Here is a 27271-nt window from a genome sequence, read left to right on the forward strand (position 1 = left end):
TAAATTCAGTGTGCTGAAAGTGAAACTTTTCATTGTCAACCCAGCTAAATTTGTATAGGCTACTTTTTAAGTCTTCATTTAATAGTAACATGAACTACTTTTATGCTATATATATATATTTTTTTAGCATGCATTTTTAAGCTTGTCCGTGTTCATTGTAACAGTAGGCCGATGAAAAAGTCCGATCTGCATATTCATAAAAAAAGAGGTTCTATTGAGAAACTATTCCTTTATGAACTACCCTTTCACCTTACACAAAAAACGGCAACCGCAGAGGTCCATTCAGTGCGCTCGTGAGTGAATTGCTCACAAGTCCAACGTTTGACGTGCTGTATTCGACACCTGAGAAAGCGCGCGTGCCATGACTCATATTCCTCTCTTGATGTCTCGGAATGTGTCTAACAGCGACCGACGAGTCAGGCTGGGGAAAACGGAGAGGGGGAGGAGAAGGAGTCAAAGTAACAGCGTGCAATTGCATAAAACATGCCATAGAGAGCTCAGCGCACAGAGTGGATGTTCACAGGCGCTTGTGAAGGGAAGAGTTCAAAGTTTATTCCATGGACCAGTGTCGAAGTGTCTTCTTAAAATGTTGGATGTATACATGGGTATTATTTTAGTTTAAGGACAGAGTTTTCTAGAAACCTGCTGCTGAAAGCTGAAAAAGAGGAACATTCAACAGACTCTGCTCAGACTTCAGAGAGATTTTTTTTCTTCTAAAATGCACTTATTTGGAATTTCTGTCCTCTGTCTCTCATTGTTTTATGCAAACCTTGCTTTGGAGTCAAGTCACGACTACTATGATTATGACCAAGATCAAGGAGATGCCATGGTAAGCACCGGCAAGCTCATTTTCAAGTTTTAAAAGTAGAGAAATTGGTTATGCATTAGTTGTGATTTGTTGCCCTAAACTCAGCATGAAGGAAACTCATACTAAATAATCTCTTCAGTCATTTTCAAGCTTAGTTGCACTTCTTGGAGCTTTGAGATGAAACAAATCAACAGCCAACATCACTGGCACTGGTGGCTTTATGTACTTAGGCTAGATTCTACAGTTTTAGAATAAGGGTTTCTTGCAAAAACACATGAATGGAACTTGTATAATCCAAAGAGGCATTTTAATCTCGGAAGCTTGGACAGATCTTTAAAAGCCACTATTTTAACCATTTATGGCGTGTTGGTATAAATATAAATTCAACTAATTGTTAAGTACCCATTACCCTTGGAATATACCATTTCAACTATTTATCATATGGAAGTCATTTTGAGAGAACTTCATTCCCACATCTATGGTTTAAGGGAATTCATTTGAGAGCAAAATTGTAATAAGAAGTGGAAGCAGGTGTCATTGGGTCAGCACGTTTTGAAGTCTCCCCCCTGAGAAAGAATGAAAAGAGTTTTTTTCTTTGATTATATTTGATGATAAATATACTCAATGGTTGCAATTAAATTGAATATCTCTATTACTTTAGGAGCTCCAATGTGACCTTTCTGAAATCAAGAAAGATGTCTGTTAATTATTTGGCTCACACACTCAGCCACATCATGTTTTAAATGACACTGCTATACTTTGACACAACATTCTATCTTTTCATATACAGCGGCAGAAGAATTTTACTATGCGCAGTGTATAAATGATACCATATGCTAGGCGCAGCAATCTTGACAAGGTCTTGAAATGCTTCCCATTGGTAATGCGCGACATGGGCCGTACACTAATCACGATTGCCTAAAATTAGACTTGCTTTGTTTTCACTGCTCTCTCTCTTAAACTCCTTGGGGTCGCTGTGAAATTCGATGGTTATTAAGATTCATTTAGCTGGAATTCACAGAGAGAAGCAAAAGTCAATCGTAAGTACAACAGCAACAACATAAAAAGCTGCTGAATTTCTAATGGTTTATTTTCAGTCCACTTGGGGGATATTTGTCTTGCACTTATGCCATGAAATTGAATAATTGTTCTGTAATTGCACATGTGGCTGTATACTATATTAATGTATGGGATGGTTGACTCAATAATTCATTGGGCGTCAGTCAGCGCTCGGCTAATATACTGACCTTGTTTCTCTCCCTTGGACTTTTCCGTCATGGGCATCTTTCATCTGTTTGGCAAAGCTGTCCTGTAAATCATGAGTAATTGTGATTGTAATTGTAAATCATGCGGATTGTACACATATAGAGAGTTATTGTCTAGTAAGTCTATCTTTCTGAAGGGGTCACCTGGGAAATGTGGGTGCTTGGTGAGTACACATGAGGTGCTGGGACCACTGATTTGTAGTTTTAAAGGCTCAGCTGCAGTCTTGACCTCATTTATTGGGACTGATGAATGGTTTTGTCATGTGGCTTTACAAAAACTCCATCATTTTAACTGGTATTTTGACTGCTTTGGGAACGTCTTTTTTGTATTATTAGCCGCTATGTTGCAAGTCTCTTGAGACACTCTGGTTTAAGTAAGCATTATATTTCAGCCTCTATGAGCGTGTCTTTAAGCTAGTGATGAATTGCCTCAGAATAAACCATCCATGATAAAGCACCTCCGCCTCCTCTTTTAAACCATATTTATTTCTGCCCTTTGGTGATAACCAAGGGATTCCCCAGGGACCTCTTCGCCAGTTTGAGTGTGTGGTCATGTGTACTTCCCAGGTAGGAAATGTAGCGCAGGTGGAATAGATTACTCACTTCTGCCTCTCTTATCTTCACCACTCACATAGCTACTCCACCTGCCAGATCCGCTCATCCTTTAACTTCAGATTTAGCACAACCACCTTTCACAACTTTAAAGGAGCTTTCATGGGGGTTGGGAAGGGAGAGTCAGAGGTTGTGATGACGTAAGCAAGAACACTTCATGTCTTTGGGGAGTTCAGCAGTTCAACCATTCTTTGAATTGGGCAACTTCTGCAAATGGGGTGTTTCAGAAACGGTTACTTCTAAGAATCTGTTTTCATAATGCAATGCTGTAAAGGACTGACATGTTTGAAAGGCTTTAAAGCAGGGGTCACAAACTCAATTTACATTGAGGTAGACTCTGGGTCAGGCTGGGCCGCATCAAGTATTCCAAAAAAAAAAAGAAAAAAAAAGAGCACAATTGATCCAATCTTCAGGTCTTCAGCATGAATTTTTCTTCTGAACATAAACTTTTCCTCTGCATTTGAACATTCCTTTCTGAACATGAATGGTTCATATAGGATTGTCTTGCCTACTCTGTTTTTTTTAAGCCTATATAAATTAAGTCATTATGTAATACTGAAATAATAAATGTTTTTATTTTTATTTAACATAATAGACGAATTTAAAGGTGCACTATGCAACTTTCCGTCCACTGGAGGGCGCCTATTCTAAAAAAAGGCGTAGTTTGATGACGCCAAGTGTGAGCGCAGTATCTTGGGACATGTGGTTTTCACCTCACAGCCGGTGGAAAAACAGGACTCGGGCAGATATCATGTGGATGTATGTGATTATTAACTTTACTGTAGTGTAAAGCAGAGCAGGACCGAGTGTGGAGCTGAGCATGGCCACTGGAGCGAATGTTATACAAACACACGGTTCGCGAGTACTGGTACTTTTATAATGTCGGGACAGGACACAGTCGCCGGACGCGCGCACATCCGCCTTTTCTGGTCATGATTATAAGGTAAAGCAGCTCTGTTTATCATATGATAATTTTAATGTTATTTTTCAAAATTATGTTATGACGTTACTTTGTGCGTTCGCTTGGCGCTGCTGTGACATGTTCTCACTGCTAAGAGAAAAGCGCTTCTGCAGAATAAAACCGAGGGTAACACAGATATGACGCGATTGACAGGCGACTCGCTCAAACGCTATGCTGAAACGTCCCGGTCCTTAGTTAAAATAGCAATTTTCTCACAATTAACAAATCAGTCGGAAACATTTGGGATATAGTAAGTACTTAACTGAACAAAATATATAACACTGGCCTAGTGGTTTTTGGATATTTTACTGCAAAAATACTACATAGTGCACCTTTAAAGCAAGCCTTTTAGAATTACGGTAACGGTTTAATGCAAAAACAAACAAAAAAACTGAAATTATTGTCCATTCTGTCCTTATGGTCGCATCTTTTGACCTCATGTCCCGTTTTTGGTTTGTTTACATGTCTTTGGTCCATGTTGTGATAATATATCATTTAAAGCGCACCAAGTTCGTTTGGAAGCGAACAGAGACCCATCTTTTCAGGGGTCTCGGTCCGCTTGTTTGCGCACCAGGGTTCGGTTTGCAGCATTCACGCTTATTCAAATGAATCGCACTAACAGAGCAATCATAATTTTTATCGAACCAAACATGCCAAGTGTGAACACACCCTTAATGGTTTGAATAAGCTGCAGTGGCAACAGTTACTGTAAATCTAAAGGTTTTTTATAATTTGTGTTTTGGTTTTGATTGTCAGTTTAGTTTGTTATTTCAATATTAGTTAGACTTTTCATCTCTTAGCTATGGTGGACCAGTAGTGCAGCCGTACTAAATCAAACCACAACACAACAGAAACAAGGCACAACACAACGAAATTGCCACAACACAGCGAAATCACCACAACACAACGGAAATGCTCCCGACTACGAGGGGGCTCTCAGAGTGAAATAAAGTTTGTTTCCCTTGCCATTGCCCTATAGATTGGCCAGTCTTACAAAAATATAAACACTACGATCAGTTTTAAGTGTGTAACCATTGAACAGCGACATGACATCAATTCAAATTCACCTACAGGTATTATAGCTGCATATTTATACTTGTGAGCGTTTTTACTCGCGATCACGGTGCTTGATGCCCAAGGGAACGTCTGCCAATTTAATTTAGTACGGCTGCACTACTGGGCCACCGTACTTAGCACCACCAAGAGAAAAAAACTTAAAAGCTTACAAGCAAACTTTGCTTGTTTTATGTGGCCACTCTAATTGGTTTGAGTAGGCTTGATAGATTTCTTGTTTCATAATGACTTAAATGTCTTTTTCTTAAATGTAATTGTATTGCACTTTTTCATATTTTAGTGTACACCTAAAGTATTAGTTTAGTTTTCAGGCAACTTTTTTGATATTTATTATTTTCTTTGACTTTTTTTTTTTTGTAACAGTTTTCGTTAACAATAATCTTGGTATAGAGCCAATCGAACATTTCTTCACTCACTCACTCACTCACTCACTCAGACACAGGAGCAAAAAATACTTCTTAGTTTGGACATCTGTAAAAATCTGTTGTGATTGCATGTTTAATTTGAGTAGCTGTCTCTTTCTTTTTGCGCTGTCTATAAACTGGCTGTAGATCTCAGTCCCCTTCAGCAGAGGAATTCAGCTCTGACTGTGGCCCAGCAGTGTGCCTAAAGCAGCTGGGGGACAGATTTTTTTGTTTTGCACTTTTTTTCAGATTTGAGACCGCTTTTGCAATTTCCTCTGCAAGGAGAAGCACTGGAATGTGTGTTACACTGAAAAAAGGTTTTCAAGCAGTACTTCATCCAATTAATAATTTATCTTTCAATTCAATTCACTATTATTTGTTTTATTTTTCAAGTAAATTTTTTTTAGTTCAAAACTTTGCTAAACCTAAATACTTTTCATTAAGAGTTCAACTAAGAAATATTTGTTTTGACGAATGTAAAGTTTTAAGGTTACACTCAGGCCCGCGCATGCGCATTAAACACAGATCTCGACCAGTTATCCGGCCGCGCTGTTCAAATCTACGATCGCAGAGCACTTCACTTTCCTCCTCCTGCAGACCTTCAACAGAGAAAACCAAGATTCATCGTGGATAAACTCTGGTAAGTTAAACAACCATTTATTATGTGATGCTGTATTTAGTAGTTTGTTAATTGTATGCCAGACATTATGTAGCAGCTCTAACGTTACTGACTTTTCTCTTAGTTAAATTGTTAACTTGGTGTCAGGTAACGTTAACGTTAGGGCCTATAGTTCCTCAGTTTACATTAACTATAGTTAACGTAATTTACCATGTCGACTTTAATCATTGCCTGACCGATTGCTAAAGGGAACATAAGTAAGAAAATCATCAAATTTTACCATGGTAAACGTGAACGTTTAAGCGTTGAATTGAATATATCTTATGACAGCGCCATTTTTCACTGTGTTGAACGACTCTCCAGTCACTCATTAATATTTTTTTAAGCTTCGTAAAATACTTTGGAATGATTATAAAAATAAATTCTTGATGTTTTAACGTTGTCTGTTCATGTAGACATTTTGTACGGCGCTTGCCTACATAACGTTAACGTTAGTAATGGCGCTGGAGACCAGACCACATGTCTGATGGCGATCAATTTCGAATAATTCGCGATCTTGCTCCTTACTCTACTTTAAGGTGAGACAGAGTATTAAATATTCCTTGCACTTTTTTTACTGAAACTAAATATATTTTAATGTTACAGCTGATAGAACACTGGTGTGAATATGGCGTAATTATATTTACACAAAATACATATACATAACGTTATATACATATACATATATTACACACACACACACACACACACACACACACACACACACACACACACACACACACACACAAGGGTATAAATACTTCGGACATGTAAATATGTCATTCACTTGTCAGGGTAAAATATGTGCTTGTCTGGAAAAAAATATTTTTTTTGTGTTCTGAAGCAATCAGCTTGGACATATTTAAATCTGCATATTTGTGATATTTCCACCTTTTTATAAAGGGCATTTTCCCTAATCTTATTAAATAAGATTTTTCTATGTTTAAATTTATAATTAAAATATAAAAACTAGAATAAGACACTATAGGGTTGTTAGAAAATCAAATTACATTTTTATTATTATTATCCACTATCAATTGCCACTTAAAATAAATTCAGAATCATTCTTATATTTTGGTGATTCCCTAGTTATTTTTTGTTATTGACCTATTTATCAGCTTGTCCGGTCCGGCAAGTTAAATTCTTTCACTTGCCCTTAAAGAAATCCAGTTGCCCCAGACAAGCATTTATGTTAAGCCCTGAACACACACACAATGAATGGGTCGACGACTGAACCAGTTATATACATCTTTACTATCTTTGCAGGATACTGACACTGCTACAAAGAGGGAGATTGTACTTAAATGTCTCGTCCTTAACATGGGAGAAGCAGTGGAGGACCTCATCAAAGATTTCCTGGTAAGGCAAGGTTACTTTAGAAATGTAAAAATGCTAGCTAAGGCTGTCCACTTTAAAGTTAGCTGTCAGACTGTTCAGATGTATGTCTGAAAACAGTCTGAACGCTAATTTCTTATAGAAAAAGCAATTCCTTTTGCAAGTCCCATGTGCTGGTAAATTTTTGTGTCTGTTAAAGGGGTGGTTGATGTATGATTTTACTTTTTTATTTTTATTTAGTTGTGTAATGTTGCTGTTTGAGCATAAACCAAATCTGCAATGTTTGTTTTAAGATAGTGTTTATTAAAGGGATAGGTCATCAAAAATTAAAATGTGTTTATCTGCTTACCCCCAGGGCATCAGAGATATTGGTGACTTTGTTTCTTCAGTAGAACATAAATTACATTTTTTTTTTTAACTCCAACTGTTTCAGTGTGTCATTCGTTTAATGCATGTTAATGGGGTGTAATTCTATGAGAGTAAAAAATAAAAACATGCACCAACAACTTCATAATAAACCGTGCAACTCATAATACCTCAAATACAACACCATGTCCAACAGCCGTGAGTGTGCCATCTCTTCCACTGGGTGAGGTCAAAATACACAATATGGTTTATCTCAATGGGATACAAGCGGCGGAAGTCTCGCCCGTATTTCTACGCCATATCGTGTACATTTGACCTCGGTGAACAATGTGAACGATGGAGTACATAGTGTTGTATTTGAGGTAAAAAATATATAAATACTGTTCAGTTTCTCACACAAACCAATCATTTCTTGTCTTAAGACATCGTTTCGTCATGAGCCGCAGGGTTTTAGAACCAAATACACATGTTTGTGTCTGATTATTTTGACTCTAGTCCAGTTATAAAGAATATAACCACCCCCCTATATTATTTTCCAGGTTTCGGAGAAGGAAGGGGCTGAACAAATTCTCCAACAGGAAACCATGGCCATCTTCGTCATCAGAGATGCACAAGCTGTACCCAAAGACATTGGCATCATACTCGAGGGACAAGAGGTTCTGAGCAAGTTGGCATCAGTCGCAAATGCTGTTTCCATTCTCCTGGGCCTCCTTTATTCTCTCAATCTAGAGTATCCCAAGAGTTTGAAACTGACATTTGAATATATCCAGATAGTCATCATGGAGCTAGACCCAAAAGGCATGTCCAACAAAGTGAGGAGGCTCTATGACCAGCTCTACAATTGTGCTTAATGAGGGGCTCCCAGTTTAAACCTGCAAGTTGCAGTACTACGTTCTGCGGCATTCTAAAAGCTGCTTGTTTACGAGACGGGACTTTTTAATTCCTGACTTTAACAATATTTGTTTTTACAGTTGGATAACATTTGTAGCCTAAAATACAATGAGAATTGAGATAGTGAGATGCTTTATACAGCTTGCATTTCCCTAATTCACTGCATTGTTCTCAATTTAAGGCTGTTTTCTTAGGGCAATGTTTGCCTACAAATCTGACCCTTAAATACTTTTGTGGATGTGAAAGTAAAAGTTAATAAATATAGATGCCTTAAATTATTGATGTGTTTTTGATTCATTTTAATAAGAATAACGGGAAAAAATGTTTGATTAAAACTATATTTTTATTTGTTTAAATTTATTTTTATTTGTTTAAATATATTCTATTAACTCAAATGAGAAATACTTGTTCAATTGAATCTATATCTATTTGATTGGATAAAGCAAATCATTTCTAATACATATTTCTTAAATGAGAAAACAACTGTTTAATTAAATCTATATATTTTTGTTTAGATCAAAAATCTAATTTAAATTAATTAACTTTCTTCAACAAGAAAATTATACTTTGTGCCAAATTATATAAATTAGCTTTTAAAGACATAGAAAATATTGTTTAGGGCAAGTAATTTATTTTTCATTGGCTCAAGATATAAAATATAGATGTGAACCATTACCCTAAAATTTTTTAATTGGTTGAATGAAAATCTTTTTTCAGTGTAGAGCAGAAAATAGTAGATCACTAAAAATAAGTAAACTTTTAAAAAAAATTTTTTTTAACCTGCCTTGTTCTAGAAAACTTATTACAACCGATGTGTGGGCCACTATTTTGTCTTGTGTACCCCCAGAGCCCTATCTGTAAGCCTTAAGTTCTCCTTCATTGACACTAAATGAAAGTGTTTCTTTTTACACATTATACAGGATATAATTTAACATTATCATTAATGTTGTAAAATTGGTCCCCTCCACAGTGATTCATTTAAGCTAAAACATGTAGTTAATGTAAAAAAATAAAATAAAATAATAACCTGCCATTCATCTCCCTTTAATGAAATGCCTGAGCATGTTTAACTGTTCGGTGAGCAGTCATGCAGAAACATTCCCTAAGACTAAATGGCAGATTTATTTATAATTCAAATTTAGATGTGAAATTTGACAAAAATAAAGTCATTAGTGCTTTTTGAAATACCACAGAAGCAGGATATTTCAGCCAAGAGTGGCTATGCAATCATTTTTACAGATCTTAATGAGAAGTCAAGACTTGCAGTGTTACAAAGACTTACAGATTAGACTTACAAAGGAAATGGAAATCTTTCTAAACCCCTGGAATCACTGTTCTAAAGGATAAAACTGGTTATGTGAAGTGACCCGTTCATTTAGTCAGAGTGAGACGGCTAAAGAAGCAAGTTGTGCACATGTAGGCTGAGGCCAGAATGATCATCTTAAAAAAGACTATGTAACATCAACTGCTTTTTTATTTGCTTATTTTCATTATATTGCCAGTTTATACAGTACATTACCTCATTCAATATTTCCTACAGTAGTCCACTAATATAGTTCACTTGAAGCCGGGAATGAAAAGGTGTGAGTGAATTCAGACACTGGCTGGTAGGGCTGCTGCTTTTGCATAGTTTGTGCTTACTGTTTAATAGTTATTTGACATCAGTTAAAAAGGAATTTATACCTTTATGCTGTAGCCACATTAGACCAGCAGTGTGGAAAATGGATGGATGGTTCAGCTGCGGGTGCCATCTTCTGATCAGACCTAGGAATTAATTTGATGCGCGATTCTCACAGTGCATTATGGGTATTCTTTAGCTGTTGAGCGCACATCGATTGTATGTTCATTACTGCGGTGAATTGTCATTTAATATGTGCACTCAATAATTTCCACTATGGTTTCGGACACCACTACAAATGGCTGTCCCCTTAAATAGTGCCCTATATAAGAGTGTAGGTAGCGAATTCATACACGGTCCTGAAAACCGACACTAAAAAGTCCAATGTATCAGCACAATAAGTGTTATCAATTTTGAAAATGGAATCAAGAGAGTAGTCCATTAGTCTACAGTTTTTGTTTTTTTCTACATGACGCAAATGTGGGGGGAGTCCTTATCATTTTGCATTGTTTTGTAAGTCACAGGTAATACATATAGGTTGGTACAAAAATGATATAAAAATTCTGTCATTGATTACTCCTTCCAAACACATACGACTTTTGTTAATCTTTGGGAAAAAAAACGTGGAATTTGATGAAATCTGGGAGCTTTCTGTCCCTTTGTTGACAGCTATGCAATACCATTTTGATGCTTAAAAAGTTCATAAAGAGATCAGAAAACAAATCCATATGAATTGAGTGGTTTACTCCAAATTTTCTGACAAGACACTTTATATGATGAGAACCAGCGAGGTTCATTATCGTGTTAGGAAGTGTGTTTAAGCTTTATGTTTTGCTGATCAATGTTTATTATGTGAAATAAAATCTGGTCATCTTATAAAGTTATCTTGTCTCTTCAGAAAATTTGGACTAAACCGCAATTCATAAATCTTTTTGAAGCATCAACATGGTATGTGAAATAAGAAGCAGAAACAGTGTATCTAGAAAAAGATCAGCTTGGAATTCCAGCTAAAAACTGCTTATGTGTTTCACACAGAAAAGAAAGTCATGCAGGTTTTGGAGCCACATTAGGGTGAGAAAATTATGATAGAGTATTCATTTTTAGGCAAACAAATCTTTTAAAGCTTTCTTAAGACTTTAGAAGAGATGTGTGACTCCACATGCCAAGACCTATGGCTACTCGCTTAGTGGATGCTGCTTAACTTACTAATGTTGCTCTTGACAGTTTCTGTCCTGGCTGGATATTTGCTTCATATAATACTTTAAGTATGCCAAAACAAGAACCCCTCCTGCCCCCACTGTATCTGTGTAGCTTTTTTAAAATGTGTCTACAGGGAGTTTAATTGGGATTTCATGTAGAGCTCTGTTATGTTTTGGAGAGCTCAAGAATTGGGTTAGAGAACATTAGAACTAATATCCCTGTGGTCTTATTGAGTAGTAGGCAACCCTCCAGGCTAATAGCTTTATTGCACCACAGAAACCTTAACCAAGTACGCGTCAGAAGTGCACAGTAATTGCATCCTGACACACGCCCGCTTCGACACGTGAAACGAATCAGACTAAGAAAGCAAGTCTTTCTTAAAAAAGAAGAGAGGTTCTTATGGGACTCAGATCAATCTCTAGATTATTTATTTTAAGTCAACATGAAATCTAAATGGCACATTGGTCTTAATGTGCATGATTCATTGGTGCATGTTGCTTCACAAATTGTTTGCCTTCATAATCTTTTGTTAAAATGCAATGACTTATCTGCCCCTGAAATGACTTTTCATTTTGGCTGAAATTCAGAGCCAAATGAATGTGAAAACGGATATCAATTCAATCAAAAACGTTTTTTTTTTTTTTTTTTTTAAAAAGCTCTAGCATTGGCATAGTTAGCAATGGTGCAAAGCAAAGTGTAAACACTGTAATGCAACCCGAGGCAATGTGGAGCTTGTTAGCTGTTTATACTGCAAATTGGACTGGGAAAGCACTGTTTTTGAATTGTTTTTGATTCAGACATCGACAGCACTCTTTGTTACGTGCTCTGTGTTGTATCCAATGCTCCTCGTCATTTTAATGGATCTAGCAGATACTAGGCTAAAGACTGGGAAAATGATTTCCATGCTGATGGTCTGGTCTCAAGAGCGCATTCATATGTGCATTAGTGTGTGTACTGAATCCAGCGGTTAGTTTAGAATCATATGAGAGGCTGTAATATAGAATTCATGAGATTCAAAGTTGAGTCCTCTACCTTGGGGTGCATCTCAATTGCTTTAGGGAAATGTGACAGATTAGGATTGTTTGTCTGAAATGTGGGAAGCTTGGACGTTGAAGAGGGTCTCAGTTACTCTTCAGGCTTGTGGCCAGACTTATTCTCCAAGGGACTGGTTCTCCCCTAGGTCAAAGGCTCAAAGCTCGCAGTCAGTTCTAGGGTTTCTAGGAGATCATTAGGGGGTTAATGATATTTTAGATCCTCCACCTCTCCTTCTGAGTGTTGGCAAACATAGACCCAGACATGCTCCCAGCAGACTTCAGCGACATCATTCAAGTTCAGTGAGCACAGCACCATTTTCAAGCCTGCTCTCTGGAGTCCAATACTGAGGATGAAAGGTATGTCTGGAACAGATGCAACATGTGTTCTTGTGCACATGCACCACAGCTATAGTGTTCACAACTATAGTGTTCATGTTCCACCTGAGTTCAATGAGCATGTGTGATGCTCTGTGATGATGTCTGTAATACTCCCCAGTGACCCAGTGAGTTTTTTTCATTGTGTTGAAAGTAGAAATCAGTACAATAATGGCTTTGACTTTACCTTTTATTTACTTGAAAATATAACCTATTGCAAGTGTGCAGAAGCAATCTGGTTAAGGACTGTTATGATTATAATCTCTGTCTGGCCCTCTCTTCACAATTGCATTACTGCCCATTATAGATAATAAGCCATATGTGACTGCATGAGAGGCCTCTGTACCATTAAAATGGCTTATTTTATTTTGTTTCTAAATGGTTAGCTTAGCTATTAAATAAATGTATCAGAGTATATAAAAATTTAACTTGTAAATCATGAACTTGTGAAATCTGACTTTCGGATTACGTTTTATGGGGTGACTGTAATGGAAATGGAACTGTATAATCGTGGCCTAAATATGAAGCCTTTTGACTCAGACTAAAGGAATTCATTCAGTGAGTGTGCCTTCCAGAAACATCATCCAAAATAGCTCCGGATGCTGGTATCAGCTAAGGTTATAAACTATAACCTCATTGCCAAAAAGGATCTAGTTGTTTGTGTCATTGTGTCAGTTTTGTGGTTTGCTTCAGGAAACACTAAGCCATCAAGAGACTGTGTGTGTTGCTTCAGGGTATCTGAAATGAGCCTGTGTCTAATGATGCACATTTTGTAGTTGGCATCAAACTTGTTGATTCACATTTGAACTTTAAAATAATGGTAGTCATGATGGCATCATCATCATTATTGGGATTACGTGCGTGTGAGGCATCCAAAATCCATTGATTTGTTATTGTGGAGATGACATCCTGTCCTCTGTGTTAAACCCAGCTGCTTGCTTTTGTGGTTAATTCAATGAGACATACTTTTTAGCATGGTGAAGTATTTTTTATTGGTTAACAGCACAATGTGGCCCATGTTTGGCCTCTGAGGTTGTGCGTTTCTAACATCAGGTCATCATCTCAATATGAATCACCATTCTTCTGAGAGTATGCAGTCTTGTATTGATGTCATTTTCCTTTCAACTTGATTAATCAGATGTTTACTCAATCTAATTATTTACTCACCCTGGTGTGGTTCTAATGCAGTATGGCGTTCTTTGGTGGTGTTCTAATGCAATACGGTGTTCTTTATTTGTCGAACCACGAAAACAGAAATTAAAAAAATGTCCCACTCATACACGTCCATATAATGGCAGTTAATTAGCGACCAGCCTCAAGCTTTTAAACAAAAAATGCAAAGGTATTACTGAATGAAAAAATTATGAAAATCTCAAACAACGTGTCATATATTCCAAGTTTTATGGGGGCAAATGATACAAAGTTTGGTGAAAAACAAACCGAAATGTATTATTTAATGAAAATGTATGGCACTCTAGTTGTGAGAAATCGAGATTAATAAAAAATATATATAATTGATCTATAGCTGCAAGTTGTTAAATGCAATGTGAATTTGATCTTTATATGGAATTAAATTTGCATTTAACATATTTATATTGAGTCTGACAGGTAAATGTGGATTAAATATAATTGAGTAAATATTAATAATATTAAAAATTTATTATTTTTTATTATGCATTGAAATTGATTGTTTCTTTTGTAATAATATAATAAAGGTAGCCCTTATATTATGAATTGGATCAAAAGGGTGAAACAATGAATGCATTTTTGGGTCAAGTGCTCTCAGACTTGACGGTTCCCATTTGTATCGTTCTCCCATCAGTGTCTTTTTTTAGTTGCCACTAAAACATAAAAATAGGGCATTGTATCAGCATTTTTACAATTACTAAACCTGAAATTTGGGCCTGACTCACGTGTGAATATGTCTGTGTTCTGTGCACCACACATAATTTTCTCAGTCTCCATTGTTTCTGATAGGAAACAGACCAGTGTGTTATCTCAGGAATCACTGTAAACAAAGGCATGGAAGAGGCCACATACAATAGTCTTGTTCATACTCTTTTTGTGGTATTTGGGTTTCCTGAATAAACAGCAGGGAGTCAATGCAGAAGCAGTCATTTCCTACAAGGATTATATTTTTCCTCTTTCCACGATTAGAGCTATTTTCCTTGGTGTGCGGTAAAACTGAATATTTGCAGGTAACAGTATGGGTTTAGTTTTTTTTTCAGCTATACTGTGTGTCAAAGGTTTTAAGATAACATTTGAAACAACGCAATCTTATATTTCACACAAATGGTTATAATTTTATTGTTGAGGGTCAGATTCTGGCACAGCAAAGTGTCCTGTATCATGAAAAATGGCCTTCAAGAATAGCCACAGGAACATATTTTATCAGGGAGGTGGCAGGAGGGCAGGGCTTGATATTGCGGGGCGGTGCCGAAGTGAAGGATTTTAAACTAAATCCTAATATTAAACACTTACAGATGAACATACAAATGAATGAGGACAGAGTCCTGTGAGAACACTCAGAACTCATGATTAAATAAATGTTAAAAATACTGCACTACACGGCGACAGCATAAAGATCTACATCTTACGTTTGGGTCGTTCTTTGTGAACGGCCCCTGATGCATATGAATGCTTTATTCAAGACCTCTATATTTCGTTTTTCACCGATGTTTGCGTGAACATGCAAAAGGGGCCCTTCACACAATGCGTTTTTCCATTCCACTGCGCTAATTTTTCATTGTTTTTAAATGTGATTATGCCTTAGACAAATTTCTTTAACCATTGCCCTCACACCTGGGGCGGCAGTGGCTTAGTGGTTCATGTAGGTTGTCTACAAACCAGAAGGTTGATGGTTCAATCCCCGGTTCCACCTGACCAAGTGTCGAAGTGTCCATTAGCAAGACACCTAACCCCAGCTGCTCCCGACGAGCTGGATGGCGCCCTACATGGCTGACATCACCGTCGGTGTATGAATGGGTGAATGAGAGGCAAAATGTAAAGCGCTTTGGATAAAAGCGCTATATAAATGCAGTCCATTTTCCATTAAATGCAGTCCACACCGTTGCAGCGTCTCACGCATATCTAGTCATTCTAAAAATGTGGCGCTCAAACTAAAATAAGTTAAATAAAATAAAAACGTATCTAGACCTGGCTTGGCTTGCTCAGTTGGGGACACTAAATTTCAATCTAAGTTATTTAACTAAATATACTAATAAAATCAATTCATTAGGTCTTATTAAATTCTATAAACAATAATACTTATCTGCCAACATTGTCGCTATAGACGGTTTCAACGGTAACAACATAAACAAACGCTACTGCGCATGCGCGCTTTTGTGGCCCAAACTTAACTTCCGGTAGACATCAATAACACCAGAGGATGCGTTATCTTTCTTATGCGTTAGCATCTTTAATTTTGATTGTGCACCATTATCTTAATGTATAGATTTTTTTTTGTTTCAGCATGTTTATTATAAATAATCTCCCATTTATGTCTTTAATATAGAGTGGGAAAACGCCCCACTTAAAGGATAGGTCACCCAAAACTGAAAATCCTGTCATTCATTACTCACCGTCACGTTGATCCCAGAGTTTCCGCTAGAAAAAAATGGTGCCGGTCAAAGTGACCGGCAGAGGTTTCGTTTTCCGGACATTTTGATGATATGCCGGTCAAAAACTCCTGAAAGCAGTTTATGTAACTTATATACAAAAAAAATGACCATGTTTATTAGCCGAACTTTCAAATAGACGGAAAAAAAACATGAACGTCCGATTGGCGTCAATCAACCAATTTTTTTTTACTTATAGGCGTAATTTGCGGGTGGGACAGGTGGGACATGTCCCTACCACTTTTTTAAAACATCTTGCTTCACGGATTAACCTAACTAATACAAACAATGCAGTTCAATGCAGCAAACGCGGCTCATGCAGTCTTCACACAGACGAGCGCTTTAATCTAACGCTTAACGCCGTTGCAGAGACTTTCTGTTTGTTCCGGTCAGATCGCGAAACAAAACGCACAAAAACTGTTCCTGCTCTTGATGTTCAACCACTGATGGTATTCGGTTTTGATGAGAGAAAAAATAGACCAGGAGGGCAGATTAGAAACGAGAACTTCTGACAAGTTTAACAGACTAGACCAGTGATTAAGCAAAGTGTGCAAATCTATTTGCCTTTATTCACGTGAAAAATCTTTAGATGCAATAATTAAACGCAATTAATAAATTTAATTATAAATTCAGTATGTCTCATTTAGTTGGTAACATTTAAATTGGCCACAGTGTGAAATGACAAAGTCATTTAATAGAATATAACAGTATACTGATAACTAGCCTACAAGCAGGTGCACTACAAGATGATTTTGAAATCATTAGAGAAAACGACAAAATTACTTATTCACAAAATTACGTGTGAATAAGTGCCACCTGTTTAAAATGTGCTTGCACCCGATCATATTCAGTGGAAGGTAAAAAAAAAAAAAAAAAAAATCCCTTAAACTTATCCCACTCATGCCCATCGCCGTGATCATCTGTATAACGCTGGTTGTTTACCGTGAGTTCTGAACACTGCACCATGTGCAAATCTTTTCGTTTCTACACATACTAGGCTACATATTCCTCATGTCTGAGGCAAGCCTGCCGAGTTTCAGTTTATTTGAGACGCGCTTCGGTTCATGATGAAAGCGATGGCTTCCGCGACCTAGTCTACTTATTTATTTCTTATTAATTAAATACATGCAATTAACCGAAGAACCCTTTATTAAAATTAAGAGACAATTTGTACAAAACGAAAGAAAGGCTTTTTACAAAACAAAACTTAATATTAAACTAAATATAACCACCAAAATCATTTCTGACCCACTCGCATCTTTGCACTTATAGCCTATCATAATCAGATGAAATCTAAAAATAATATTATAATATTTAAACATGAATATGAAGGAAAAAAAACATTGTTTAATGGCTACAACAAGTATAGTAAGCTACAGATTTATGTCATGTCTGAGCTGGATTTGAACGAACATCATTTTACCGGTGGGTTCACAGTAGCCTATATAAACCCTTGTGAAAAAAAAGTGCACTTTAGTGTACTTTTATAAAGTGCACTTATTACACAGATAATGTACTTATACTAAATACACTTAATTGTGCAATTAAATGCAATGTTTTCGGTGTACTTAACACACATTATATGTAATTGATTTCAAATTTATCACATATTAAGTTGAAATAAAATACAATAAGTTGCAATTAAGAGTGATTTTTTGGAACAACTTAAGTGGTACTTAAATACAACTTTATATGTACTTTCATAATCGCTTCTAGTGTATTAAAATTGTAATTAAAGTGCACTGCTCAATGTACTGACAAGCAATTAATGTGAACTAAAACATACTTTAATGTCAGCTAAATATACACTTAAGTGTGAATTAAATGCAATGTTTTCGGTGTACTTAACACACATTATATGTAATTGATTTCAAATTTATCACATATTAAGTTGAAATAAAATACAATAAGTTGCAATTAAGAGTGATTTTTTGGAACAACTTAAGTGGTACTTAAATACAACTTTATATGTACTTTCATAATCACTTCTAGTGCATTAAAATTGTAATTAAAGTGCACTGCTCAATGTACTGACAAGCAATTAATGTGAACTAAAACATACTTTAATGTCAGCTAAATATACACTTAAGTGTGAATTAAATGCAATGTTTTCGGTGTACTTAACACACATTATATGTAATTGATTTCAAATTTATCACATATTAAGTTGAAATAAAATACAATAAGTTGCAATTAAGAGTGATTTTTTGGAACAACTTAAGTGGTACTTAAATACAACTTTATATGTACTTTCATAATCGCTTCTAGTGCATTAAAATTGTAATTAAAGTGCACTGCTCAATGTACTGACAAGCAATTAATGTGAACTAAAACATACTTTAATGTCAGCTAAATATACACTTAAGTGTGAATTAAATGCAATGTTTTCGGTGTACTTAACACACATTATATGTAATTGATTTCAAATTTATCACATATTAAGTTGAAATAAAATACAATAAGTTGCAATTAAGAGTGATTTTTTGGAACAACTTAAGTGGTACTTAAATACCACTTTATATGTACTTTCATAATCGCTTCTAGTGTATTAAAATTGTAATTAAAGTGCACTGCTCAATGTACTGACATCCATTCTACTGTCTTAAAAACAAGCAATTAATATGAACTAAAATATACCTTAACGTAATTTACATGTACACTCTAATATAATGAAATACACTCATAATAACATTTTTCAAATAATACAGCTGCAATTTCGTATAATAAACACATCCAAATTTAAATCCTCTACATTTATTGACAAAACGATCTGTAAAACAAATATACAAAAAAAACTTTTTTTTGATGCCCAAGAAAAACCCAAAAAACTATTTACACAAACACAAATTCATTTAGAAAGAGTCTGGAGGACAATGAGGATTATATGCAATTATATGTAATTATATGCATTATTATATATGTCCCTCATTCAAAGGTACCTAAATCTACCCATCACAGAAAATTACCTCACACAACAGATGAATAAATACAAACAAATGGAAAGAAAAGAATCGTTTCATGTACAACACTAAGATTCAAAACTTTGGGTAACGTTTAATTAGTTAACTACTTAATTTAACATGAACTTAGAATGAATAATAATATAAACATTTATTTATCTTAGTTAATGTTAATTTCAACATTTACTAATTAGGGGTGTAACGGCACATGTATTCATACCGAACCGGTTCGGTAAAGGACTTCCGGTACAGTGCACGTGTGTACCGAGCGGTACGAATGCAATCTTTAACAGTTAACAGACGGCTTGTTTAATGAGTGGAACACACTTCAATACAAGTTTTCATAAGAACATATGTATTCTGTCAATTTTATCATTAAATTCAAGTGATGCCATATTGATGCTCTTTAATGTGACATGACAGATCACTGTAAAGACATCAGTTCAAGCAGCAACGCGGCACGAGTGAATGTGATCACCTTGTCATAGTCAAAGAATAAACATGAATTAACATCAGAAGGTATGTTAAGGATACATTACAACTTACTAAAATGTATCACATTGTGTAATCGTTCAGTGTTTCAACAGCAGAAAGACGTCGATAAAACACGAGAGAGATGAACTCTTTCACTAAATGTATGCATTATATTAGCCTATATATTCATCATATTCTACTTAACCTGAAAACCTGAAAAAAATCTAACCTATAATTAGATTTATAAGTTAATGCAAAAACGGTCTTATGAGAAGTATACACGTTTGCATACAATGCGAGTGCAAGTAAGGCCTCCCTATATAGTCTACACTATACAGCATTCTTTGTCATTTGAGTAAACAGAAACAACAAGGCAATTATATATTACATTCTGAATCAAATTATAATCTTTGTGTGCCCTTTGTTAGAGTTAAGCTTGGTGAAACATCCTTCAGATATGTCTCAGCCTCAGATTGGAATTTGCTCCAGACTGAGTTGAAGCTAAAAGATCTGGTGACATTTAGTCATTTTAAAATTTTACTACATCATTTTGAGAGTAAATGAATGGTGTGTAATTGTTTTTGACTGGTTGTATGTTTTATGTTTTTTATGTGACTTTTTATGTATAACTGTACATGCAAACACAGCTGCCTATCTTGGCCAGGACAGGACATTTTAATCTCGGTGAGTTTTTCTCCTGGTTAAATAAAGGTAATAATAATAATAATTAGTAGAGATATTTTTTATATTATATTTTTAATTCTTTAAGAAACCTTTAGATTAGGATAATTACAATTTGTTCAGTAAACCAATAAAAAAAAAGAAGCATTTTTATATTTAGTTTTCCTCCCCGAACTGTCAGCTTTGTGTACTGTTACACCCCTATTATTAATGCAATCTTAAATGTTAATTATTTAATGCATTGTTAACTTGCATGAACAATGACTATAAATTTAATTAACTAGCTTTGAACTATAATTTATTAAGCAAGGTCAACAACTATTAATAAACACTGTAAAAAATTAAATAAAAAAAATAAATAAAAAGAAATCACTGTTAGATCATGTTGGTCAATACATTAAATAAAGTTAACAAATTAGATCTTATTGTAAAGTGTTACTGAACTTATAAGCTCTTAAACCTTTACTAGCACCAAAATTAGGACCAAAAGGTTTATTCTAAAATCTTATTCCAGCATTAGTGAATGAAAAAAAAAAAAAAAAAAAAAAACTGAAGAACTCCAAAGGCACACAAAATTGTTTGTCACCAACTATTTTCAAGTTGTTTGGAAAGTGCTGTTTATGTCAATGTCCGAGAAGCTCTCCATCAGTAGGAAACAGGCGCACCATCTCTCCACAGTAGATGTGAATGGACATGTTCCAAAGAGGCAGGAAAGCAAAAAAATATATATACCTTGAGGAAAGAAAAAGAAAACGCAAAGAAAAAACTTGTTTATAAAACAGATCTATCCATTATTATAATTGGCTCAATTAAATTAAAACGATAGATGTACAGTTTATATTCACACAGCAGTATCTGTATGAAAAAAAGAAGAAAAAAAAGAAATAGCCATAAGAGGGATCATAAAAATGAGCATGTTGTCTCTTTTTAATCTAGTACTGCCCTGATGAAGCAGTTTATTCTGCACGGTGTGTGTAAGCTTTTGACCACACCTGCATCCCCTATGTGATGAATTACCTCAGTGGTCAGGGTAGAATGATTGGAGAGGTTCCTTCACGTATCCCACTGAGCACATCATCTTCACTGACACTGGACCTTAAAAATAGAGAACATTTTAATAATGGTTTTTATTCCTACTTTACAGGGAATTAAACATAACTTAAATATAGATAAATAACCCAAGACCAATGTAAATTGAGAAAAGTATTCTTGAATTTTCCTCATCTTGCCTTGCAAGTTTCAGCTTACCGCACCATCTCCATGAAGGATGTTCCTGTATTTACCACGCCTGGCACAGCAATGCTGCGGCTCCATTCCTTTGGGTGTGTGGCCTGTAAAATATATAATGATTAGGGGATCTGTAAATGCACAAGTGGGAATGTATTACTTACAAATGGACAAGATGCAAAGCATTTAAAAGCTAAAGACTTTATAGTTATGTTTTAGCTTGTGTGATCAGTGTCATGGCTGGGCATAAATTCATAATTAACATTAACTTGACCTCATCAAGATGGCTCCGTGATTCCACACAGCTTGCACTGGATCTCCAATAACACATCTGTATTGATCCTACAAAATAAAAAATAAAATAAGCACAAAATATTAAAAACACAAATAGTACTTTAACATCTTACTCTCCAAATGCAAAAAGAAAAGAACATATTAAAATCATTATTTCATTACTGGTTGTTGTTATACGTTAAGTTAATATATGAAATAAATGTATATAACGTTAAATGTCTTCTGTCCATTTAAAAAGTAGGAGATCGATTAAAATATTGTATTTACAGCAGGCAAATTCATTGAACATGCCCACACCGGCGATCACATTCCGATTTAATAAATTATTATAATGCAATCTTAGATACATGAATATGAATAATACAATCTTAGATACATAGGAAACATGATTAATGTTAATTCACCTCCCGAGTCCATATTGCGTCTATCCTATCTGCGATTAAACTAAATAACTACTACACTGTAATAGAGAGCTACCATGTTACGGTGAAAATGTAAAATCAAGAGAGCTTATATCAAGATATACTTACTTGACTCGTTATTTGTAGCATATAACGTCTCATCTGTAATGATCCAAACGGTTCGTTCCTCTGTTGTCTGTTCTCTTCAGCTTCTTTTTCCTCACGCATCGAGATGACGCAATCATGGCGCACCGCGCATTTTTCAAAATCATGACGTAGTATTTTTGGCGCATGCGCATTGAAATATTAAGTATAAATATAAAATAAGATATTTCGTGCATTAAATGTTGATTATAAATCACTTATTAATTATCCATTTCTGTTCAGGTTGTTCTAACACACTGTGTAGTTGGACTGTATTTCAGAGAACTTGACTCATTCACCTAACTAAAAGTCAATCATGTTGAGAGTCTGATTAAAATTAAATGTAGCCTATTTTAACTGAATTTTAATGCAAATTAATTTGGTTTAGATTTGTTCTTTTTCTTGGAATTAATGCAATTAAATGTGTGTTTAATCGCCATACAACAACATAATATTGAAAGTAGGTTATTCTACACAGATGTAAAGTAGCCTACAGTACATTAGACAACTCCTCTCATAAAGATTGACAATGTCAAATTATGTAGAAAACTGACACTTGGAGATGAGTTCATATGAGAAATTTGGACAACTAATTTTTAAAAAAAAATCATTTATTTTCCATGTGCTTTGTCATTAGTAAAATAAGTGCACTTTATGAAACAAACTCATAATTAAAATGGTTTAAGTAAATTTAGGTGTAGACATTACAAGGTGCATTTTTAAAAAGTGCACTTAAGTGTGTTTATAAATATTGTCATACAAGTGTACTTTCTTTAAGTGAAAATTAATTATATATTATTACAAAGCGCACTTATTAAAAGTGCACTAAAGTGTGTTTATAAATATTGTCATGAAAGTGTACTTTTTTAAAGTACAAATTAATTATATATTATTACAAAGCGCACTTATTATAAGTGTACTAAAGTGTGTTTATAAATATTGTCATGAAAGTGTACTTTGTTAAAGTACAAATTAATTAGATATTATTATAAAGTGCACTAATTAAAAGTGCACTAAAGTGTGTTTATAAATATCGTCATGAAAGTGTATTTTGTTAAAGTACAAATTAATTAGATATTATTATAAAGTGCACTAATTAAAAGTGCACTAAAGTGTGTTTATAAATATCGTCATGAAAGTGTATTTTGTTAAAGTACAAATTAATTAGATATTATTATAAAGTGCACTTATTGTAAGTGTACTAAAGTGTGTTTATAAATATCGTCATGAAAGTGTATTTTGTTAAAGTACAAATTAATTAGATATTATTATAAAGTGCACTTATTGTAAGTGTACTAAAGTGTGTTTATAAATATTGTCATGAAAGTGTACTTTTTAAAAATACAAATTAATTAGATATTATTATAAAGTGAATTTTAAAAAAGTGTACTTAAGTGTGTTTAGAAATATTGTCATTAAAGTGTATTCTCTTTAAGTACACTTAAGTGGCACTTAATTTTAATCATATCATATTATCTACAAGTGCAGTTTTTAAAAAATATACTTTAAATATATTAAGTGCACAAAAAATACACTTTCAATACAATTAAGCACACTTCTTTTTCACAAGGGAATGCATGCGCACTCGCCTTTCAATTATGCAATGCGTCGGCATAACATGTTTCTTTGTTTCATAATATAAGAATAATGTTGGGAAACTTCTGTCATGTGCTCTCTGCTTGATTTTTAATATTTATATCATGTTAACCAAGAATAGTACTTTAAAATGTATTTCTACTCAGTAGTGCGCCATACAAACAGACACAGACCGGAAGTTAACTTCGGGCCAGGCGCGTAACCGTAGCAACGCGCGTGCGTTCGATGAAACCGTCTATAGGATAAATTAAAATAAGCTGATAACATCACTTTTTTCTCCAGAACGACTGTACAGCATAATCAAATTTTGTTGCAATATTGTCCTGTTTAACACTGTGAAGCTGCTTTGAAACAATTGTCATTGTAAAATCGCTATATAAATAAAGATAATTGATTGATTGATTGATAGAGTAATTTTATGAATTAAGGTGAAAAAAACTACTTTTTCAAAGTCATGTCATCTTAAAGGTGCAGTGTGTAGTATTTATGAAAATCTATTGACAGAAATGCAATATAATATACATAAATTTGTTTTCAGTGGAGTATAAAGACTGTACGTAATGAACCATTATGTTTTTATAACCTTAGAATGAGCCATTTATATCTACATACACTGCGAGTACCCTTACAGTGAAGACGCCATTTTGCGCAACCGTCTTTCTACAGTAGCCCTAAATAGACAAAACTGCTCTACCGAGCACTAGCTACTACCTGCTGTCTCAGACAACATCTTTGTCCCGTGTCAGCCACCGTAGCTTCTCTGTGATTCAAAAGAGAGGGGTCAGCGGTGGGTCTCCCCGCTAGATGCCGACAGAGCACCTTCAAAAATTCCAATATAGTGAAACAGCTGTCGGCGGGGGATGCTACAGCACCCTTAGTTTCAGCGGCCATGCCTTCAAGTTTATACTTTCAAAAAATGTTCAGGTTGTTTGTTCTGAGGATCTTTGAAAAGTAGGGAGGCCTAGACAAGCATTGTTTGTACTTATCCGGCCCCCCAAAAATATTTGATGTAAATAATACGTTTTACAGAAATGCAACAGTAAGAGATAGCTCATTCCCTATCTTTTGAGATGACAAATTGTCTGCTGTAAACTTGGTGGTTTGCCTAATGGGATTTCGATAAAACAAAAGTATGTTTATTCACCAGTCAAATGTGATACAGACTGGCTGGGCCAGTACCAAACACTGGCCTTCTGAAAAGTGGAATTCTGTTGAGGCTCAATTCAAGTTGTGTTTTTCTCATTTTTTAACACCTCTACAAAAGGGGGAGGGTGCTTTTTTTATCGACAGCCATGATCAGCTATGTGGGTAAACTGGGCATGTTTCCTGGAATGTCCCAGACAGCAGTATCATTTTCCATCAGGGACTTCAGGCTGTTTCAGGCGCTGTTGGTGTTTTCACACTTCTTGCAAACGTTCATTCCGCTGAGGATTGTGGGAAGGTCAAGACTTTGGGGGTTTGATTGCGTGTGCTGGGGTGTCTCTTGCTGCAGACAGACATAGCTCGGTCTTTACAGGCAACCCTGGATCCCACCCATCAGCCTACTGAGTGAGCAATACTGTCAGTTGGCTGGGTCGAGACCATTGTGTTCTGACCATTCCATCCATTAAAGCATGATACGCATGTCTCAGTTTCACTTTTTAACATTCATACATTTTGAGACGGGAAACCTTTACATAAATCTGTGGATTGATTGTTTAACATTCATTTTAAAACCCCATCTGATGAATAAATTATGATTTGTAGTTTCAGTTTGATTAAGGTGCCCTAGAATGAGTTGAAACAATATGTTAAATTGTTCTCTGAAATCTACATGAAATCTACAATCAAGGGGAATGTGGCTTAAATAAGTTTTACAGGTCCATTTACAACCCTATAAATTGTCCCTAGGATGTAAGGCTGATGTATTTGACTTATTTGGAAGAGTCATGAATATTAATGTTGTATATCCTGATTGGCTTATTTCAGCAGCTCACAGCACACAGCAGTTGTTCAGCGAAGCGGCTTGTGTATCCTGACCGTCCTGACAGAACACAGACCGACTGAATGACACTTTAAGCAGAACATCTCAAATGGAGATGGCTAAAATGCAGCTTACTTTTTCAGTAAAACGTTTTCAGATCATCCGCATGTGCGAGAGAGCTCGGGTGCATATGGTTGCCAGATTGCAAATGTTTAGGTAAAACACCGGATAGTATATGTGTTCTTTTCACAGAAAAGCTCTTGTTGGGGTTTTAAATTACTGAAATCTGGCAACTGCACGAACGCTCTTCTTTTCCCCAGACAAAACCAAAACCAGTATACTATCTGGTGTTTTGGTTATACATGGTACTTGGAGTTTCCTGTTGTTACTGTACTAGAATCTTGCGTTATCGAGGCAATGCTGTCTCTCTAATAAACTTTCAATTTAATCAGAGATTGTTTAAACAGTCAATAAGTGGATAAATCACTACTTACTTCTTGCAGGAATATAGTTGTAATTGCCCCTTTCTCCAGTTTAAGACGCTGAGCGAAGCTTGCTTGAAATGGTCAGAGCAAATGAACGTTTTTGAATTAAATTGTTGCGGTATCCGATTATAAAAAACATCAACCAAGACTGTTGACATTTTTTTGTCTATGGGAAGACTATGAAAAGTCCTCACGTCCCCTGCACATCCGCGAGTGAAGCTTGTACACCTGCAGTCTCGATGATTCGGCTCCGTCAGTTCCGCCTGACAATGAGCATGTTCGGACATATGCAAATATTGGGGGTGTACATATTGATGATCCCAGCGATTTTGTCACAGTTGCCATTATGTTGAGAATCACTTATTTTTTTGTGGAGTTTTTCATCCATAAGATTTTCATAAGAATTAGGAGGCAATGGTGTTTGAGACTCACAGTATGTGATGTCATCTTAGTATTTCACTATGGTAAGGTTACATTTTTCATTCAAGTGCACCTTTTAATGCAAAATGTAAGGCTACTGGCATACAGTTGGCCATTGTAATTGTCTAGTGATAAGAAAATAAAAAATTGGAAAAGTTAATAACGTGTTTATAATCACTGATTGGAACCCAGTTCACGCCCCCCCCCCCCCAACACACACACACACACACACACACACACACACACACACACACACACACACACACACACACACACACACACACACACACACACACACACACACACACACACACACACACACACACACACACACACACACACACACACATACACATAAAACACTGTATGACTTTCTTTGGAACATATGAATCTCAGTTTTTTTGTCCA

General features: G+C 35.4%; 1 protein-coding gene and 1 long non-coding RNA gene across 2 annotated transcripts in view; one reads left to right on the forward strand and one right to left on the reverse strand.

Annotated features, from left to right (window-relative positions):
• Positions 1-275: 275 nt before the first annotated feature.
• Positions 276-27271, forward strand: part of vegfc (vascular endothelial growth factor c) — a 70542-nt gene continuing 43546 nt past the window's right edge. The window contains exon 1 of the mRNA XM_067441309.1: positions 276-829. Within this exon, the coding sequence (XP_067297410.1) occupies positions 719-829 (111 nt within the window). The 5' untranslated portion in view covers positions 276-718. The remainder of the gene's footprint in view (positions 830-27271) is intronic.
• On the reverse strand, positions 19968-22512 carry LOC137073969 (uncharacterized). The gene is made up of 4 exons (XR_010904836.1): positions 22385-22512; positions 21582-21902; positions 21351-21428; positions 19968-21065 (listed from the first exon to the last, which is right to left on the reverse strand). It is a non-coding gene; the product is annotated as an uncharacterized lncRNA (long non-coding RNA).

Source organism: Pseudorasbora parva, chromosome 4 (genome assembly GCF_024679245.1).
Source record: "Pseudorasbora parva isolate DD20220531a chromosome 4, ASM2467924v1, whole genome shotgun sequence".
In the NCBI taxonomy this organism is placed as follows: Eukaryota; Metazoa; Chordata; class Actinopteri; order Cypriniformes; family Gobionidae; genus Pseudorasbora; species Pseudorasbora parva.